A 21,362-nucleotide genomic window follows, 5' to 3' on the forward strand; every position below is an offset into this window, starting at 1 on the left:
GTCTCTGTTGTCTTCTTTTAAACATGAATGAGTGCATCTATTCGTTACAGCTCTGCGATCGTAATATGCCTTATCGAAATATGTCCACTCAGATCTACCCAACTCAGGGGTACTAATTAAAAACAAGTCACTTTTTGTGCCATGAGTAACCAGTGGTGTCCTTTTTTTTATCCACTGCTTTCTTCTTTTCACGCGGGTAAATACTCTGCAGACGTGCCACCTTCTGGCTGACTGAGTCAGTTCAGTCTCTACCATTTTCCCGGGCTGATGACTAGTAAACACTGCCATCGAGCTAGTTCGAGAAACTATAGCGACACTGAGCTTCATTCTATTAACTGTACATACTAAGAACCATCGGAGTAGAGGTTCATTCATGCAGAGCTGTAGAGGAGCATTGGATAACGTGTATTGTCGCTACTAGTGACAAACGTTCGATGGAAGGTCATTTGCTTCGTCGACGCTAAAGGGGGTCATGTGGAAAGAACGAAGGAAGTGTTGGGATTAACCTCGTATCAACGAAAAAGTAATTATAGAGTGAGCACCAACTTGGATTAGGGTAGACCGGTAAAGGTAACCGTTCGTTTTCTTTTGAAAGCAACATTTCTGGCATTTGCCTTAAGCAGTTCAGGGAAATCATGGCTAGACCTCCAGAACGCAATACAGTCAGTGTCTAACCTTTGCATCACCTTAATCCTGCATCACCTTAATCCGTGACCTTGTATGACAGTCATGTGGTTTGATTGGGAGCGAATTGTCCTCGTATATGAAAATAGCTTGTTATATCGTTAAATTGCAATCGATACAGGATGTATTGCTGCTAGTGTGTTTGTGTGTGTGTGTGTGTGTGTGTGTGTGTGTGTGTACTGCATGCGTTTATTTCTTTGCAAAGGCTGGAAAGAGGTGGAGTCCTTCCACACCCACACCTGCATGATGGCCAACTCTAGAGGTCTACTGCCATCTCTGCACTAAAGTGAGGTGTCGCAGAATGTGGGCAGTGCGATGTTGGCGGACGTCCGGTAAAGATTAACCATTTATATGCGCTCACCTGGAGATAGCTTGGGTCGAAAGTCGAAGGAAGGGTAGCAGTTTGAAGTGCAGAAGGGAAAAAGTGCGAAGGCAAGCGGCAAGTGGAAGAAACCTCTGCGATAGTTAGGTCGGGTAGTAAGAGCAGTAGCGGATGTCTTGCTTACTGCGGTAGGTCATGCAAGGATGGGTTAAGTTTGAAGCGAATATGATGCAATTGGATGCCATGTCATGCCATATGTTCGTCATAAGAGATCAGTCGGTGACAGTGCTGCAGCACGGTATGCTACAGTTTTGAGTCGTGGGAGCCCCCTGCCGCTATGTCAGTGGTGACTGCGCGCCGGGGAGGCCGAGGTCGCCCATCGGTGTCTGGTAGTCGAGCATCGAAGCCAAGCGCTCGGAGATGTGTTGTCGCGAAGCGACAGCACTCCTCGCTCGATGGCTACGCTGACAGGCTCAATGAAGGTCGCGGCTGAGTCTTCCCTGTGTAGCGGACGACGTAGGCCATGCCCTTGAGCGTCCTGGTAGCCCACTCGTCGGAGCAGAGCTGCTCGGAACCGATGGACTTGGGCGTTGTTGCGGCGGCTTCCGTCTTCTTCGGAGTGTCCGCCGCGGTGTGTCCTTGAGCCGGCTGCTCGTTTAGGGGAGCGGCGGCAGGCGTCTCCTCTTAGACTGCGGCGTCCTCACAGATGTCGTGCGCCATCTCCGAGCGCAATTGCCGCAGTTGGTTGCATACCTCCTCCGTCTCTGCAGTCGGGGGAGGGGGGGGGGGGGGCTTAAAGGCTGCCCTACCTTCGTCTACGGCGGCTTTGAAGGCCGCAATCGCCTCCTCCTCCGCCGCGGCCGCCAGCGTGGCGCGCATCTCCTGCACTTGGGGCGCCTGCTGCGCTACCGCCGGCGGCCGGTCGGTCTCTCGCGCTACTGATTCGAAGACCCTTTCCACTGCACCGCAGATCCTTGTGGTATCACGTATTGAAGATGGTCAGTCTTTCCCACAGTCAACCCGTTTATTATTCGGAAAGGTGTTGATGCCATTGCTGGCCCTGTGAAATGCTGCTCTCGTTTATGGAATGACACTTTGCTTTTGGAGACGGCTTCTGATTGTCAGGCACATCTGCTAGCAGCCTCGCTTCTGCACAGCTACCCAGCTTGTGTAGAGGCACACAGAACTTTGAATTCTTCCTCTAGTGCAGTTTACTCCAGGTTGCTTCACGGTCTAACTGAGGGTGAAATACAGTATCTCTGATCAGGGTGTCATTGCTGTCCATCGTGAAATGGAAAAAGGTCCGTTCCTCCTTCGTATCCACCCACACTCCCTTCCTTAGCTTCGATGGGGTGGTGCTGCCTTCCAAGATAAAAGCGGGCTATGAAATCATCACAGTCCGGCCGTACATTCCGAATCTGATGCGCTTCTACCAGTGTCATCAGTTCAATCACACTAGAACATCTTGTCGACACCCAGCCACGTGTGTAACCTGTGGCAGGGTGCAAATGATGGCGTATGTCTGCCTCCTTCTCCTCACTGTATCAACTGCAATGGCAGCCATGCCACCACCTCCTGTCCCGTGTATCTAGATCAGTGGGCTGTTCAAGAGATTTGGGTAAAGGGAAATGTGCCTTACCCAGTAGCTCGCGAGTTACTGGCTAGTCGCAAACCCTGTGTTCTACCGTCTGGCACCTATTATTAAGTTATTGTTATCCCTCGCTCCATGAAGGACATGGCTATGTATAATGCGACCTCGAATTTGACTCTGAGGTTGTGAAGTCGCCGAGTATCAAGGTAGCATCGCCATCCCCTCGTCCCACTGTGCAACAGACAGACAGACAATCGCTTCAAGGGACGAAGCTATCCACTACACAGCTGGCAGGTAGGAAAGGACAGAAGGAGTACTACCGACAAGTCTTCCTCTAACCAGGAGGCCTCGAAGTCCGCTAAAGACAAACGGTCTTCTCCTTCACCAACTCGACGGTCCTGCTCGTCGTCGCCATGTGATCACTTAGCCTGGCGAGCCTCTGTCTCGCCGGTGCACACCACCAACCGTTTCTCAGCGTTGGACTCCAGAGACCGACCACACAAGCACACTGATGCTTCTGTCGACCCCATGGAGCAAGATCCTCCTGCTTTTGTGCCCTGTAGTAGCGACTCCCTACCGGCTGTCCCTCGGTGGCCACCGAGTTGACACACCTGCATCTCTTCCTCCTCCTGACTGTCCTCCAATGCAGCGTTCACGGCCTTTGGTCCCTCGAAGAGGATTTTAAGTTGCTCCTAACATTGCAGCATCCCCTTGTAGTCTGCCTTCAGGAAACGAAACTGTGCCCTCACGACTGCTTTGAGCTTTCACATTACTTACCAATTCGTTTGGACCTTCCCCCTGAGGTCGGCATCCCATCGTATGGGGGCGTTATGCTGCTGATATGGGATGACGTTCATAGTCAGCCCATCTCCCAGACTACCTGTCTTCAAGCTGTTGTTTGTCATGCGCCTTTCCTTTCCCCACCTGACTTTTTCCCTCTGTACCATTTATGTACCTCCATCCTTCGATGTCACCAGGGCAGACTTCCTTCAGCTTATTGGGCAGCTGCCTCCCCCATTGTTGCTACTCGGTGACTTTAACGTACATCATCCCCATTGGGGTTCCTCTAGGACCTGCCAGAGAGGTGCCCTCTTGGCTGAACTTCTTAACCAACTCGACGTCTTCTGCCTTAACTCTGGAGCACCCACTTCCTTTCTGACTCCTCACACACCTATTCCCATTTGCACCTATTCTTTTGCACTGCCCAGCTTGCCCATCGCCTTGAGTGGTCCGTTCTTTCTGACGCATACTCGAGCGACCATTTCCCTTGTGCTCACTGTTTGGTGACTCCTACCGCATCCACATCCATGCCCAAATGGCAGCTTACTAAGGCTGAGTGGCAGCTCTACTCCTCCCTGGCGATCTTCGCAGAACGAGATTTCCTCAGTTGTGATGACCAGATAGACTATCTCACCAACGTTGTCCTTACTGCTGCAGAACTTTCCATTACTCTCACTTCCTCTTTATCACGTTGTTTCCCAGTGCCTTGGTGGACTGAGGCATGCCGCGATGAAATTCGCGCTTGGAGACGTAATCTCCGCGTTTTTAACCACCACCCTAAACTGGAAAACAGATGCGTGCAGAGTGCCGTGGAGTTCTTCAGGGTAGCAAAAGTGCTAGTTAGATTTCATTCATTAGTTCTTTTAACAATTCCACACATTTCTCTCTCGTGTGGGGCCAACCTGCGACGGCTCTGGTACCAAGATCCATTCCTCCGTTTCTGACCTGACAGTAGATGCCGATTTTATCATGGATCCTCCAACACCTTGGGCCGCCATTTTGCGGAAGTTTAGAAGTCTTCCCGCTATCGCCCTGCCTCCATACATCGAAAACGAGTGGAGTAGATTCGGACGATACCCTTCTCTTATCCGAATCGTGATTGCTACAATGCCGCCTTCACTATGAGGGAGCTTGACTATGCTCTCAGTTCATCCCGGACCTCCGTCCCAGGGTCAGACGCTATCCACATTCAGATATTGCAGCACCTCTCTCTTGCGGGCAAGCACTTTCTGCTTAACACAAAATGGTTCAAATGGCTCTGAGCACTATGGGACTCAACTGCTGTGGTCATCAGTCCCCTAGAACTTAGAACTACTTAAACCTAGCTAACCTAAGGACATCACACACATCCATGCCCGAGGCAGGATTCGAACCTGCGCCCGTAGCAACCGTAGCAGTCGCACGCTTCCGGACTGCGCGCCTAGAACCGCGAGACCACCGCGGCCGGCGCTTAACACTTTCAACCGCATCTGGGCTGAGGACACATTTCCTGGACGCTGGCATGAAACCACCACCCGCACCTAACCCCTGGTAAGGACAAAAATCTTCCTGCTAGCTACTGTCCCATCTCTCTTACCAGCTGCGTTTTCAAGGTGAAGGAAGGTATGATTCGTACGTGGCTGGTGTGGTGGCTCGAGTCACGCCATTTACTCATGAATGTACAGTGTGGATTTCGAGTGCGGCGTTTTGCAGTTGACTATCTCGTTACTTTGTCCACCCATGTCATTAATGGTTTTCTGCCGAAATCCCAGACTGTGGCCGTGTTTTTCGATTTGGAGAAGGCCTACGACACCTGCTGGAGAACTGGTATCCTCCATACTCCTTACACGTGGGGCTTCCGTGGCCCCCTGCTCTGTTTTCTTTGGTCATTTTTCAAGACCGAGTTTTCAAGGTACATGTGGGTTCTGCCTTGTCGGACACATTCATTCACGATAATGGTGTGCCTCACGGTTCCGTCCTGAGCGTCATTCTCTTCGCTGTCGCCATTAACTCTGTAATGGCCTGTCTCCCGTCGGGTGCTCCCGGCTTCCTTTTTGTTGGTGATTTTGACATTTATTGCAGTTCTCCACCGACCAGTCTCACTGAGTAGCGTCTTCAGCGCTGTCTTGATCGTCTTCACTCCTGGTGCATCGCCAATGCCTTTCGCTTTTCCATTGACAAAACCGTCTATGAATTTCTGGCCGCACAAATGGTTTCTCCCACCATCTCTACTTCTTGGGACTGTTGCCTTCCGTTCGTTGACTCTGCGAAATTTCTGGGGCTCATGCTCGATAGGAAACACTCTTTGACCTTCCATGTCTCTTACCTGGCAGCCCACTGCACGCAGTCCCTCACTGTCCTACGTTTTCTCAATGGTTCTTGGGTTGCCGATAGGACCACCCTCCTCCGTTTGTACCGGTCCCTTGTCAGTTCGAAACTAGACTTGGGTGCTTTGTTTATGCATCTGCACGCCCATCTCTTTTACGCCGTCTCAACACTATCCATCATCATGGCATCCATTTGGCCACGGGCGCCTTTTACACCAGACCAGTTGAGAGTCTGTATGCTGAAGCTGCTGAATTACAATTGTCCTACCGAAGTAACTTTCTCCTCAGCAGGTATGCATGTCTTTTGTCTGCCATGCGTGGCCACCCCTCCTATGCCTCCTTCTTTGATGATTCCTTAGATGGTCAGTATGGGGCTCGTCCCTCTTCTGTTACCTCCTGGAGTCCGCTTTCGCCACTTGCTATGGCGCCTTAACTTCACACTACGTGCAACTTTCCCAGTGGGCGTTGACCCTTCACCATCTTGTCTTTGTGAAGCAGCCCATGTTAACCTTGGCCTTTATTCACTCCCTAATGACACTATTCCAGCCTCAGTCTATCGCATTCAGTTTCTCGACCTTTGCATGTAACTTCATGATAGTACCTTTGTATTCACTGATGGCTCTCGGGCTGACTGTGGGGTCGGATGTGCCTTTGTCATTGGCACCTTTGTCTTTCGATGTTAGCAGGTCACGGAGTACATCTGGCGACACAGCCTTCCCAATTGCGTCCTCTGCTCAGGCTCACTCAGCCCCCTCGAAAGTCTCTGTGCGCTGTATACTACTCATCCCTTAGTGCAGCGGGTCCAGGACAACTGTCACTTACTCACTCTTGGTGGAGCCAATGCAGTGTCTCTGTGGGTCCCTGGTCCTGTCGGTCGGCCACGAAATGAGACTGCTGCCAAGGCTGCAGTCCTCGTACCTCAGTCCGCAAGTACCTCTGTTCCCTCCGATGATCTCTGCGTTGCCGTCTGTCAGGAGGTGGTGTCCCTTTGGTATCGCCAATGGTCCTCCCTTCAAGGGAATAAGCTTCGGCTTATTAAGCCTCTCCCGGCGCCTTGGACGACGTTCTTTCGGCCCTCCCGCCGGGAGTAGATTATTTTAACTTGGCTGCGTATTGGGCACTGCCTTTTTAGCCAATGTCATTTGCTCAGTGGCGCCACCCCACCACTTTGTACGAATTGCGCCCAAATTTTAACTGGCCGCCACTTCCTTCTGGAATGCCCTTTTTTTTTTTTTTTTACCAATTTACGTTCCAGCTTGGGTTTGCCATCCGATTTATCAGCCGTTTAACCGTATGACGCGAGGGCTGTCGACTGCGTTTTACTTTTTAGCCACCGAAGCAATATAGCGAAGGCTATATAATTTTTAGTTTTGGACCTCCATTTTTGTACGGTGTTTTTTAGCCCTTTTTCCACGTGCCTTGTTTAGCTGTCTCCTATTCTGTCCATTGGGACTGACATATAGCCGTTTCCCTCGTCTCTGTGTTTATGTTCTACAGTTTTGACTTAGGCGCGTATGACTCCAGTTGGTTTTTGCGCCCTAAAACAATACAAATAAATCAAACAAGTTGGCGCCTCTTCTTTTCGTCTGTCACAGGCGCGGGTGTCGCGTGCGCCTGCCCACTTTTCACACAGCGGCGAGTTGCGGCAGTATTTGGCTACATGCTCTTTGGCTTGGCACCTGAAACACTGTGGCTGAGGGTCCATGTCTATGGGGAGAGCTTCGGCGATCACGGGAAAGCCTAAGAGCTTCCTTATCCCGAAGATGTCGCTGCCACCTGTCACAGTTCTCAATACGACGACGTACAACGGCGGCCTCTTCTAATTCGTCCGGTTGTGCAGCTTAGTACTTGCGCCCCGCAATCCGGTACCTGACCGCCCTCTTGGACCGTCTTCTCGTCACATATCCAAGGCACCCCCCTGATGAGGGCCTTGGATAGCTTCTCGCGCTCCTTCGGCGCGGTCGTCTTCTCCACAGTAGGTGGATCAACAATGTGGGCGGCCGCCGCCTGCAGCTGGACTATGGCGTCTGAGTCAAGGGACTCTTCACTGCGGCATCTGGCTATGACATCATATGTCTCTGTCCACGACCCTCTACTGCACTGATGCTTTTCGCGCTTGCGTTCCGCATTTTTGCTGGCTTGCGGTGCCCTACAGAAGGGCTTCTTCTCTATGTCCTCTTCTTCTGCATGTTTCTGCTCAGGACACGACAGTTTTGCTGTGTCGTAATAACGACGCACGGCTATTTGCTTAGCGTCACGCCACGGTCAGAGCACAGCTTCACAGGTCTTCTTCTGGCCAAGCACAGCTGGCGCGCGCCTCCGCTGTTCGAGCGCAACGGTGGTGCTTTCCTAATGCTGAGACACTTTCAGCAACAACAAATATATTCACAAATACTGCCGTGGCGACTGTCAACAAATCATCGCTACTGCGATACTTGTTTATGGCTTAGACATTGCAGAGGTGATCTCCAGCTCCTAAGAGAAATATCAGCATTTGGAAGAACAACTGACATGATGGATTTCGGTCTTTGATAGGTTTCGTGGGCTACCCAGGCTACCGTTTCGCAGTTTTAAGGAATCTGTAATATTTCTGGGCTTCGTATGTCATAAGAAACTTTTCTGATTGACAGATATGGTCTCCCGATCTACTGTTCTATAATGTCTCTGGTTGTTCTTAGGCTAGGGCTGCACGACGACATTCTTACCCGGAAGTGTTAGCTAGCGTCTGTCGTTAGGACATTGGACATGGGTAAGTGTCTTTACAATAAGCTCCGGGGCCAACACATGCACCAGACCACCGCTATTGCATTTAGCAAAAAAAAAAAAAAAAAAAAAAAAAAGGCTCTGAGCACTATGGGACTTTACTTCTGAGGTCATCAGTCCCCTAGAACTTAGAACTACTAAAACCTAACTAACCTAAGGACATCACACACATCCATGCCCGAGGCAGGATTCGAACCTGCGACCGTAGCGGTCTCTCGGTTCCAGACTGTAGCGCCTAGAACCGCTCGGCCACCCCGGCCGGCGCACCTAGCAAAAGTTCTTCATTTTGTGAAGTATTTAAAAGTATTCCCGCAGATCCCAGTGTGTAACCTCGTTGCTCACGCACCAGCCAAAAGTTTCGTCCTAAGAGCAATGGCCGTTTTTTGAGACCTCGAACGTGGAGAAAGTACTCGCAGTCCTCATAAGCTTGGGTCCGGCAGACAAAATTAATATCTTAACCCTTACCTGTTATAAATATCCACTCTGGACAGCAGAGGCCAAGAACTTTTTGACGTAAGTTGTCGTGACGCAAGTTGTCGTGACGCAAGAACTATTCTACATTACGTTTTTAGAGAAGTATCCTTGAATTTTTCGGGCAACACTACAATTTTACAGTCATTTGTCCTCTTGGGTCGAAGCAAGAGTCGCTCATCTGCTGATTCGCCTGCCAATATTGATAGACATTGTTAGTAAGATTCACTTCCAAGCAAACTGACAATAGCCGATGTCCAGCTCTGCGCGATCCTGAAAGTGGCAGAGTGGATGAGAAGTGAATCAGTGTGGACTGCTTGTGGCGTGCTAGATTCTAAGCGTCACTTTTTTGAGTCCGTTTTGTATTCTGCAAAGAAAGCAGCAGTTGGTCTTCCAAACAAACATATTCTATTTTACGCAAAATTAATCAGTGTAACAAATGCGTAGGTTAAACGTTTTTCCGCGTTGTACACTCTCCTGCTCAAACTATTGATAGGATATTTTAATGTGAGCCAGTAATATGTGATCCACCAGCCACATCAATTTGAATCGCTATTTTACGACTTTTTCTTGATGACCATTTTAATACACATTCTGACTTTGTATAAACTCTTTTTAAAATCATCTTTTAGTTCTGTACATGTCTGAGTCTTGATTCTTTAGACTTTAAAATTTTTAGTCGCTACGGAATCGGTATAGGGTCACCTTTTTGCCCGCCTGTCTTCCTGTAGGTCCGTCAGACTGTTAAAACCCTGGTCCTCAGTAAGGGGTCGACTAATCAAATTGAACTTTATGTGACATACTAAGATCTGTGGTCGCTTAGTGTTGTAATAAAAATGAGCTTCTAATCTTGCAATCAAAGGAGACGGTCATTTATATCAAATAGTTCGACACTCGCAAACTCGCTCACCAAAATCTGTAGGCCACTTCCTGTTGATCAAAAATCATGAAATTTGGTATGAAGCAAGGTTTAACTGTAAAATTAAAGGAAAAATCCGAAAGTGTTAATTTATAATTGTTGTTGTTGTGGCCTTCAGTCTCTTCAGTCCACAGACTAGTTTAATGCAGCTCCCCATGCTACCCTATCTTGTGCAAGCTGCTTCAGCTCCCAGTACGTACTGCAACCTACATCCTTCTGAATCTGCTTAGTGTATTCATCTCTTGGTCTCCCTCTACGATTTTTACCCTGCATGGTGCCCTCCAATACTAAATTGGTGCTCTGTTGATGCCTTAAAGTATGTCCTAGCGACTGATCCCTTCTTCTTGTCAAGTTGTGCCACAAATTTCTCTTCCCCCCCAACTCTATTCAATACCTCCTCATTAATTATGTGATCTACCCATCTAATATACAGCATTCTTCTTTAGCACCACATTTTGAAAGCTTCTATTCTCTTCTTGTCCAAACTATTTATCGTCCCACGTTTCACTTCCATGCATGGCTACATTCCAAACAAATACTTTCAGAAATGACTTCCTGACACTTAAATCTATACTCGATGTTAACAAATTTCTCTTCTTCAGAAGCGCTTTCCTTGCCATTGCCAGTCTACATTTTATATCCTCTCTACTTCGACCATCAGTCGAGTTAACTCTACTACATTCCATTATCCTCGTTTTGCTTTTGTTGATGTTCATCTTATATTCTCCTTTCAAGACACTGTCCATTCTGTTCTACTGCTCTTCCAAGTCCTTTGCTGTCTCTGACAGAATTTCAATGTCGTCGGCGAACCTCAAAGTTTTTATTTCTTCTCCTTGGATTTTAACACCTACTACAAATTTTTCTTTTGTTTCCTTTACTGCCTTCTCAGTATACAGATTGAATAACATTAGGGATAGGCTACAACCCTGTCTCACTCCCTTCCCAACCACTGCTTCCATTTCACATCCCTCGACTCTTATAACTGCTATCTGGTTTTTGTACTAATTGTAAATAACCTTTCGCTCCCTGTATTTGACCCCTGCCACCTTCAGAATTTGAAAGAGAGTATTCCAGTCAACATTGTCAAAAGATTTCTCTAAGTCTACAAATGCTAGAAACGTAGGTTTACCTTCCCCTAATCTGTCTTCTAAGATAAATCAGTAGTGCCTCACGCGTTCCAACATTTCTGTGGAATCCAAATTGATTTTCCCTGACGTCAGCTTCTCCAAGTTTTTCCATTCGTCTGTAAAAAAAAATTCGCATTAGTATTTTGAGCCATGACTTATTAAACTGATAGTTCGGTAATTTCCACATCTGTCAACACCTGCTTTCTTTGGTATTGGAATATTTCGCCTGTCTCATACAACTTGCTCACCAGATGGTAGAGTTTTATCAGGGCTGGCTCTGCCAGGGCTGTCAGTAGCACTAATGGAATCTTGTTTCGACTCAGGTTTTTCAGTGCTCTGTCAAACTATTCACGCAGTATCATATCTCCCATTTCATCTTCATCTGCATGCTCTTCTATTTCCATAATATTGTCCTCAAGTACATCGCCCTTGTATAGACCCCCTATATACTCCTTCCACCTTTCTGCTTTCCCTTCTTTGCTTAGAACTGGGTTTCTATCTGAGCTCTTGATATCCATACAAGTGGTTCTCTTTTCTCCAAAGGTCTCTTTAATATTCCTGTAGGCAGTATCTATCTTACCCCTAGTCAGATTAGTCTCTACAGTTTTACATTTGTCCTCTAGCCATCCCTGCTTAGCCATTTTGCACTTCCTGTCGATCTCATTTCTGAGACGTTTGTATTCGTTTTTGCTTGCTTCATTCAGTGCATTTTTATATTTTCTCCTTTCATCAGTTAAATTCAATATATCTTGTGTTACCCAAGGATTTTTACTAGCCGTCGTCTTTTTACCTACTTGCCTTCACTACTTCATCCATCAAAGCTACCCATTATTCTTCTACTGTACTTCTTTCCCCCATTCCTGTCAATCGTTCCCTAATGCTCTCCTTGAAACTCTCTGCAGCCTCAGGTTCTTCCAGTTTATCCAAGTCCCATCTCCTGAAATTCCCATCTTTTTGCAGTTCCTTAAGTTCTTATCTTCAGTTCATAACCAGTAGATTGTGGTCAGAGTCCACATCTGCCCCAGGAATGTCTTACAATTTAAAATCTATGTCTTACCATTATATAGTCTATCTGAAATCTTTCAGTATCTCCAGGCCTCTTCCATGTACACAACCTTCTTTCATGAAACTTGAACCAAGTGTTAGCTATGATTAAGTTATGATCTGTGCGAAATTCTACCAGGCAGCTTCTTCTTTCAATTCTTACCCCCATTCCATATTCACGTACTACGTTTCCTTCTCTTCCTTTAGGAGACTGATGACCGGAGATGTTAAGTCTCACAGTGCTCAGAGCCATTTGAACCATTTCTCTTCCTTTTCCTACTATCGAATTCCAGTCCCCAATGACTGTAAAATTTTCGTCTCCCTTCATTATTTGGATAATTTCTTTGATCTCATGTGCAGAGGTAGTTGGCATACAAACTTGTACTACTGTGGCAGGTGTGGGCTACAATAATGCATTCGCTGTGCCTTGTGTAATAAGCTCACCCACACTCCTATTTTTTTTAATTCATTATTAAACCTACTCCTGCATTACCCCTATTTGATTTTGTATTTATAACCCTGTATTCACCTGACCAGAAGTTTTGTTCCTCCTGCCACCGACCTTCACTAATTCCCACTATATCTAACATTAAACTATCCATTTCCCTGTGTAAATGTTCTAATCTACCTGCCCGATTAAGGTATCTGACATTCCACACTCTGATCCGTAGAACACCAGTTTTGTTTCTCCTGATAACGACATCCTCCTGAGTAGTCCCTGCCTGGAGATCTAAATGGGGACTATTTCACCCCTCGGGATATTTTACCCAAGAGGATGCCATCATCATTTAACCATACAGTAAAGTTGCATGCGCTCGGGAAAAATTATGGCTATAGTTCTCCTGGCTTTCAGCTGTTAGCAGTACCAGCACAGCAAGGCCGTTTTGGATAGTGTTACAAGGCCAGATCAGTCAATCATCAAGACTGTTGTCCCAGGAACTACTGAAAAGGCTGCTGCCCCCTCTCCAGGAAACACACATTTGTCTGGCCTCTCAACAGATACCCCATCATTGTGGTTGCACCTACGGTAAGGCTATCTGTATCACTGAGTCACGCAAGCCCCCCCACCAATGGCAAGGTCCAGGGTTCATGGGGGGGATTTATAATTATATAACAGGAATTTCCAGGGCCTATAACTCTCCAGTATCAATGTCGATAACAGGCAAAAATCGTCGAGATTCTCAATTCCTGGAATGAATGAACTGTTAATATACGCCCTTCAGAAAACTCAGAGTGCGAGACATACTCACACTTGGCCAATTCTTTTTTACATGTGTTTTGATAATTTTAAACATTCCCTCATTTCAGTGAGCACAGCACGAGTGCCAATGACCAAACCGTCATCCGCCTTAAACATACATCAGCATTATTATCATCTGTACAGCAGATATTTGCAGAACCATCTCTGCGTTAGGATATTCGTGCAACTGTCATTGCATTGCTGAAGCTAGTGTTCAACAGAAGGGCGCGAATTCGTTGGGTGGAATCCTGTTTGATTCGATACAAGGTGTTAGGCTTTTGTATTATAGCATTTGATATAGTACCTTATATGTAATGTGGTTTTCTTGTTCTGCATATTTAAGCATTGCTCTAACAAACGTCTTTTCTGTTTCAGATTTGTCCAAGAATAGATTCAGCGAGCTGCCAGTGGAAGTCACCGAGTATTATTCCTTAGAAAAGCTCATTCTTTACCATAACGCCATCAAATCTATTCCTGATTCGGTTGTGTATCTGCAGTCGCTGTTGTACCTTGACTTGAGGTAATAACCATATTTGTTTATGCACGATAAATTAGTAATTGTTGTTGGCTATAAAGGAGCTTTTTGTAATGGCAGGATTATTTTAAAACACTGTTGCCTCTAACCCACACCTGTACTGCAATGCAAGAAGCTGATAATCCCAAATGTTCGTATGAAAATGACATAGATTGAGTGTTCCGGTCATATATATATATGTATATATGTGGGGGGGGGGGGGCGCCTGCAGCACCTTAGACCGCGCGGCTTTTCGTTTGGTAGTAATCAGTGCATAGGTCAAAATACACGTCGAATATGTTTTGAAAGCTGAAAACACAACAGCTGGCTGAGAGGGGTTTTCTGTAATGTAATGTCATTTAGAACAGGGTACATTTTTGTTGTTTAATACTTTGCAATGTGCACTCTGGCTGCCCTGAAATTAATGTTCATTCCTTGGTCAAATAAACAAACATATCCTGTTGAAACACAGTCACACTAAAAATCTCTTAAAACCACAGTCAGACTTCTTGCTGGTTTCGTCACACTTTAAGTATATGTATTTCACACACCGTATGAAAGTCTTTGAAATATTACGTTCACAAAAATTTGACGCTTCAGAAGGACTTTCAAGCTCCCTTGCAACTCCATATGATTAACGAAACACTGTGTAGTTCATGAAGAAGGTGGCATGTGTGGGCTGTAAGTTGAACGCTTGAACTGTGGAGGAAGGCGTTGAGGGTCACAGCAGTGGAATCAGGCATTTTTGCGGGGGGGGGGGGGGGGGGGGGATTTGCTCCTTAATTTCTCATGAAATCTATCATCAGTTCATTCTTATTTTCCCAAAAATACTGTTACCGTTATCAGCAAACAAACATCCCCATGACGGTGACCTCTTGGGAGTGTTACGACACGAAAGGTTTTGGGCTTGCACCCTTCTTCATCTGATTATACGTTTAATTTCATGTTTCCACAGTCAGTTTTGAAGTTCACGGTTTAACTAAAAGACACAATATGTGGTGCTGTCTAAGTAGACCCAAGGGAAGGAATTAGAAGTGGCGAGGGGGTAGGTGTCGAAAGTATTAGTGTACATATTATACATAAAGCTGGAGTACACAAATCATAATTGCACATTTGTCAGATTTTTTACTTACATATTTAGATTTTCACACAGTACCTGCATATTTGTCACCGTACCCTAGTAATTATCTGAACTACAATATTACACCATTAACACAGTAATAACATCTTAGATGGTTATAACTGTAAACAGGTCATATAATTTCAGGTTTTTGAGCATCCTCTGGTTTCTTTCAGGGTATTTTGATTTTTTATTTGCCATGTAAGGATCTTCTACTGTAACACTCTTTGACTTACTAAGACCTGTAACTGTCTATAAAGTGGTGTTTATGCTCTCCGTATGGTTTCCAACAACTTTGTGTAGCTTCCATTGAAGCAAACATCATTAAACTGTGCAAGTTTTCTGCAATATAAATGTACATGTAGAAGAGAGCTGCAGTGGATCAATAGATGAGGGAAATCCTGAGCCACCTTGTGCTGGCTTGACTTAGCCAATTAGGTAGTGAAAGTTCTTACAACCGATTGCACATAGGCAAGTAGTTACAGATATTAGAGTGACAATATGGCTATATGTACCCAGCCGAAGAATTCTGTATGTCCGTCACATGTCAATCCCATAGCAACAGAGGGAGTAAGACTTGAAAGAGAAGGAATATCTTATATCAAAATATGTATAATAAATAATTTTCTTTTAATTTATGAACCACTGAAGTTGCCTAGCAGGAGTAGGCGAAACATATGTTGTATACACAAATAAGACGGAATGCTTCTTATCAACATTATAAAACATAATTCGAGGACGATTATCTGATGTGAGTTTCAGATATTTGAGCTTGGGGATCCTGGAAATTTTATGGAGGTCCCATATCAAGATAGGTATATATCATCTGTAAACTTCTTTTTGACTCTAGCTACAATAGCTTAAATTTATTGTGTAATTGAAAGTAATAACTTTTATTTACATGGCACTTGCTACTACTAAGTAAATTGTTGCTTTCATCATCGACCCTGAAGTTGGTTTGTTGCAGCCCTTCACTCCTGCTGCTTGCCTCATATACTCATATCCATACCTCTCCCTGTGACACTCTCCCTTTACCATTCCTTCAGCCTCTGTTTTCAACAACAACAATGTCATAAAATGTGTCCAGCCACTCTGTCTCTTCATTTCATTTTGACCTTTATTATCCATTAATTTTGTACTCAGTAGATCAATATTACCTTCAATAGCCTTGAGTAGAATCAAATTTCAGAAGCTTCTAATTGTTTCATTTTTGTTTTCCCTGTCGATCATGTTTCACACCGATTGTGACGTACTTGAAATATAGCTTTCTGTAACCTTTTTTGTGGTCTTGTGGTTTTTGTTTTTGGGCTATGGAGACTGTTTCTGTTTATAGAAATGTCCTGTGCCTTGTGTCATTATTGCTGCTGTCTTTAATGCATTGTCCTTATTTACCTATTCAACTTCAGAGACATAAAGATTCATTCACTTCTTCGAGTATCTCTTGTCCATGTGTAATATTTAGCCATCTGGCATGTCCACCTACTGTGCGTGCAATTGCCATAGTATTGTTCTTGTTTATATAGGCCAATGAGCTAAAACATTATGACCACTGCTCACAGCAACGCTGAATGCCACCTTGTGGCATTATATAAGTGGATCAGAGATGAATGGGCAACCATTGTAGCTATGATATGGGCCATAGATGAGGAAATCCTTTGACATAAGTGACATTGACAAAAGGCAGATTTTTCTGGCCCTTTGCCTGTGAACAAGCATTTCAGAGATGGTGAAGGTGGTTGCCTGTCCACATGCTAGCATTGTGATGCTTTATAGACAGTGGTTGGAGGATGGTGAAACTGTGAGTAGCTGACAAGATGTTGATTGGACCATGAATCTATGGAAATGTGTTGTCTGGTTGGATGAATTGTGCCTCTTGCTGCAACAGGTCTTCGATTGTGTTTGGATACGCAAGCATACTGGCAAAAGGGTGCTCAAAACATGCACCACATTGACATAGGTGGTGAGGCTGTATTACACTATGGAGAACATTTGCCTGGCCTTGCACGGGACCTTCTCTTGTATTTCCTGTGATTCTGTTGTTCATGAGAGTTTCAATGGAAGCTTTTTTCTAGATGTCAGTTTTCTGCCAGTTAAGCATGTAACCAGGATACGGAGATGTCCATTATATTAATATTTGTGGTCACTGGTGTGAACTTGGGTGACTCTCTGTCATTGAACTGATGTTCATATTAATATGTTACAATACTTTTGTATGCCAATAACAATAATACACTAGAGGGAGTTATTTTAATGAAACTCTAAAATTGTATCTCACAATTTTGGGTTTCCATAGATGGTGTTTGTGACATATATTAGATTTCTGTGGCACTTTTCAGTGATTTTGTGTAAATGGTTTAATGGTAGTTCCATTGAGTTTATTACGAACCCATTCCAGATATTACACATTTTTGTTAGTCCTTACCAGGTAGTGGCTGTTATTAATACATAGGAAAGGAGCCTGATGGTTTTGCACTCTGTATTTAAACCAAAATAGAGGTTTATGAACATTTTTGTATTTGAAGGATTGTATATGATTGTAACAGGATTAGTGCCAGTATGCATAAAGTAGATGTGATTGAAATTAATGTTTACAGAAATATAATCATCTGATGTGTCGATGTAAAATCAAAATGTAGCCTTCTGTTAGCACATGTGCCATTTCACCAAGAACCCATCTCAGTTTGTGTTATCTTTTGTGGATTTTTGCTACATCATCATGCTGATTTTGTGACTATGACAGACAGTACCCATATTGAGATAGCTCTTTATTTTCCTCAATGCCTCGCTTATTTATCATTTCTTAAAAACATGCCATTCATCAATGGCCAGTACACCACTACTGAAAGTTGTACTGTTAAATTGCTGAGGTTGCAATTGGCCAGAGACAAAAGTATAGTGGTCTCTCAAGTCTTCTGAGCCATACTCAGTCATAATTAGGAAGCCAAGGGGTCAAGGAAAGCTTTACGGGTAGCAGACTTTATGGTGTTTTGAATGAGTGTAATCTACTAGAAGATTGGTGGTTACCCTATGACAGCTGGAATATTTCTGTTGCAGCCGCAACCAGTTGAGCGTGCTACCGAGCTCACTGTGCCAGCTGCCGCTGGAAGTGCTGCTGGTGGCAAATAACAAGCTGGTGTCTCTGCCCGAGGAGCTGGGTCGCATGAAGACACTGGCTGCACTTGATGTCAGCTGCAATGAAATTTCGCACCTGCCCCAGCAGATTGGGGAGCTGCCGGCACTGCGTTCCCTCAACCTGCGCCGCAACAAGCTAGTCGACCTGCCACTCAGTAAGTGCTCTACTCCATATACAGCATAGCATCAACTGCGTTAATTACTGCAAGCCTAATTATAGTGTGATATATTTTGGCTCCATAGTCTAGCACCCATTTATAATATCTTGCCTTCTCAAAGATTTTCATGGTGTGGATTCAACCTTGCCGCTATGATATGAAGCATTGCCCATAATTATAATGCTGGAGGGATCCTGTTGTGGTAGAACATCACTGAAATGTTTCTTAAATGCTTCACTATTTGTATCTTCTTGTGAATTTATAGTATTTATTAATTTTATTTTTATGCCAAAATTAAATAAGAATCCTCTAAAAAAACTGCTGTTGCTACCTGTATGTGCAGTAACTAATGTGCTATTTCCACATGCCATGCGTCAATCCAACACTCTTTAATTGGTAGCCAGGTGCAGTGTGCCCACACCAGATGTAATGGCACTGGAAGTATGTTCCACTTACAGTATGTATTAGTTATTTCTTGTTTCTCTAGCATGAATGACCCAGTGAGGCATATTAGAAGCATTCATAGTGATTAAATGTTTAACCTATGTACTTCTTGTTTTATATCTCCTGGGATAGTTGCTCACTTTGTCGTCCCTTCAGACATGATCATGTGGTCTTGTCATTCATATGCGCTCTGTAAAGGTGTGAGGTTGCTTCATTTTCTATAGTGAAACACTGGTGCAGATAATTGTTATAAGGCATGAACAGACAGATTATGCTTGATGTCTTCAACAAGTTTTTATAAAAAAGATCTATTGCTTCTGATAAGGCACATAGCACATAGCATCCAGGTTAAGAAGAATTTTTGCTTCAAGTTTATTAGGTGTGTGAAACTGTTTACACTCATCAAGATGAGAAGATTACAATTATATGTGTTAGGAAAGTCTGATGATACTATAAATACTGTTGTACTCTTGAAGCTACATGCATTTTTCTTCACATATGAAGGTACTTCAAGTGGTAAATCATGATGATGACTTGCCTATTTTTAAAATAAGTTGTTAATAAAAATTATTGAAAGACAATTCTTTTCAATATGAAAATAGAAAACTAAATAATGTTACAACAGATGATGGAGACAGACGAAAACTTCCTTCAACAGTTAGATGAGATGTGAACATTTGCTTAACATGAATTACATGGTAAATTGTAAAGCTTTTACATTCCATTTTGTTTAATTATTGCAATCAAGGACAATGAAGCACTTTACAGTATGGCTCCTCCTCTTCCTCACAGTTGTTGGTCATAAGCTTATACATCAGCTAATACATTGCAACAAACTGCACTACAGAGTTCTGTGTGAAAATGATATTGTGTTGACAGCTTGTCATTAACTAAACATGATTTCCCCCCTGCGGGTCCGGGGGTTAGAATAGGCCCGAGGTATTCCTGCCAGTTGTAAGAGGCGACTAAAAGGAGTCCATCCCCCTCAAGGGGGTAGTTAGCGCCTGCGTCTGGAGACGAACGGTTCCACGACCTATATTTGCGGTCACTTTGGTTTGTTCACTTCTTCTGGTTTCTTCCTTCCTTTCGTTCGTTCGTTTCTTTGTTCTTTTCCATCCCACTGTCTTACTTACTCTTTCCCTTGCCTTCTTCTCCTTGCCTTCTCTGGTCTCCACCTCGGTGTTTGAGACAGTATGTCCTTTCTTTCCCTCTCTCCTTTCTTTTTCCTCTTCTTCCTTCCTCCCTGTGCGTGCCTGAAGGCCGACCTACACGTACGCACGCATAGCCGTTGACGGGGTAATGCGTAATTCCCCGCCCTGGGTAGACAAGTAAGGCACGCACGTACACCCTGGTAAAGGCCAGGCCCAGGAAGGGGTGATTGCCTGAGCTGACACCTTCCGACCATGCCGATTGGTCCCTCCGTCAGTTTCTCGGGAGGTGTGACCTGAGGTGTGAACAATCACCTAAGGCGGGAGTGCCCTCTGAGAGGGTCCCCAAAAGGAAGGAGTGCGCCATCTGAGACACTGGCAATCATGGGGGATTCCTCCGCAATGGATTTCTCTTCTTCTTCTTCTTCTTCTTCTTCTTCTTCTTCTTCTTCTTCTTCTTCTTCTCCTCTCTCGACTTCTGCCCACAAACGGAAACTTGACCAGCCACCAGTGACAAAAGTACTACCGCCTGCCCCACAGTTCCTCGTAGTTTCTCGATCTGAGGACGGAAAGGATTTTTCCTCTGTCAACCCTTTCGTTGTTCAGAAGGGCATAGATGCCATAGCCGGGTCGGTGAAGTCTTGTATCAGGTTGCGTAACAGTACCTTTTTACTATAAACTGAGAGCACCTTTCAGGCACAAAAACTGCTTCGGGCCACACTCCTGTACACGTTCCATGTCTGGGTGGAGGCTCACCACACTTTAAATTCGTCTCGTGGTGTGGTATATACTAGATCACTCAACGGATTGACTGACGAGGAGATTCAGTCTTTCCTCGCTGAGCAGGGCGTGACGGCTGTCCATAGGGTCATGAAAAAGGTCAACAATGACCTTGTACCGACCAGGACACTTTTCTTGGCCTTTGATAGTGTTCAGCTGCCGTCGCGCATCAAAGTGGGCTACGAGATTATTTCTGTTTGCCCCTATGTCCCGACACCTACGCACTGCTACCAGTGTCAGCATTTTAATCACACTCGCCAGTCTTGTTCCAATGCGGCTAAATGTGTCACTTGTGGCAGGGATGCCCATGAGGGTGACTGTCCACCTCCGTCTCCTCATTGTGTGAACTGTCAGGGTGACCATGCAGCGTCCTCCCCCGACTGTCCCATCTACAAGGAAGAACGCTGTATCCAAGAAATTCGGGTCAAAGAGAAAGTATCCACCTCGGCTGCTCGCAAGCTATTTGCTAGTAGGAAGCCCGCGCTGTTCCCAGCTGGGAAATACAGTACTGTCCTCGCCTCTCCTCGGACTACCAGGGAGGTGGTGACCCAGACATGCGATCTGACCTTCAGCACTACGGTCGTCCGTTCGGCCAGTGCTAAGATCGCCCGGTCGACATCTCCTCTTCCTCCCGTCACCCCTCCAACACAAGCACCTTTATCTGCTTCTGCCAGGACGAACACCCGGAAGTCAGATGCACGTGCCTTCAAGAAGGAACTTTCTCATGCAGACCTCCTACGTACCTCGAACTCTCATCCATCGACCAATACTTCCACAAAACGACCATCCAAGAAGGCTCATAGGAAGCACAGTTCTCCT

At 45.2% G+C, this 21,362-nt stretch overlaps 1 protein-coding gene across 2 annotated transcripts in view; it reads left to right on the forward strand.

Annotated features, from left to right (window-relative positions):
- LOC126336327 (leucine-rich repeat and calponin homology domain-containing protein) overlaps positions 1 to 21,362 on the forward strand; it is a 725,442-nt gene that overhangs the window by 623,824 nt on the left and 80,256 nt on the right. For both annotated transcript variants that reach the window (XM_049999889.1, XM_049999890.1), the window contains exons 2-3: positions 13,623 to 13,767; positions 17,936 to 18,168. In XM_049999889.1, coding sequence (XP_049855846.1) covers positions 13,623 to 13,767; positions 17,936 to 18,168 — 378 coding nt within the window. The remainder of the gene's footprint in view (positions 1 to 13,622; positions 13,768 to 17,935; positions 18,169 to 21,362) is intronic.

The sequence above is a fragment of the Schistocerca gregaria genome, chromosome 2 (genome assembly GCF_023897955.1).
Source record: "Schistocerca gregaria isolate iqSchGreg1 chromosome 2, iqSchGreg1.2, whole genome shotgun sequence".
Classification (NCBI taxonomy): Eukaryota; Metazoa; Arthropoda; class Insecta; order Orthoptera; family Acrididae; genus Schistocerca; species Schistocerca gregaria.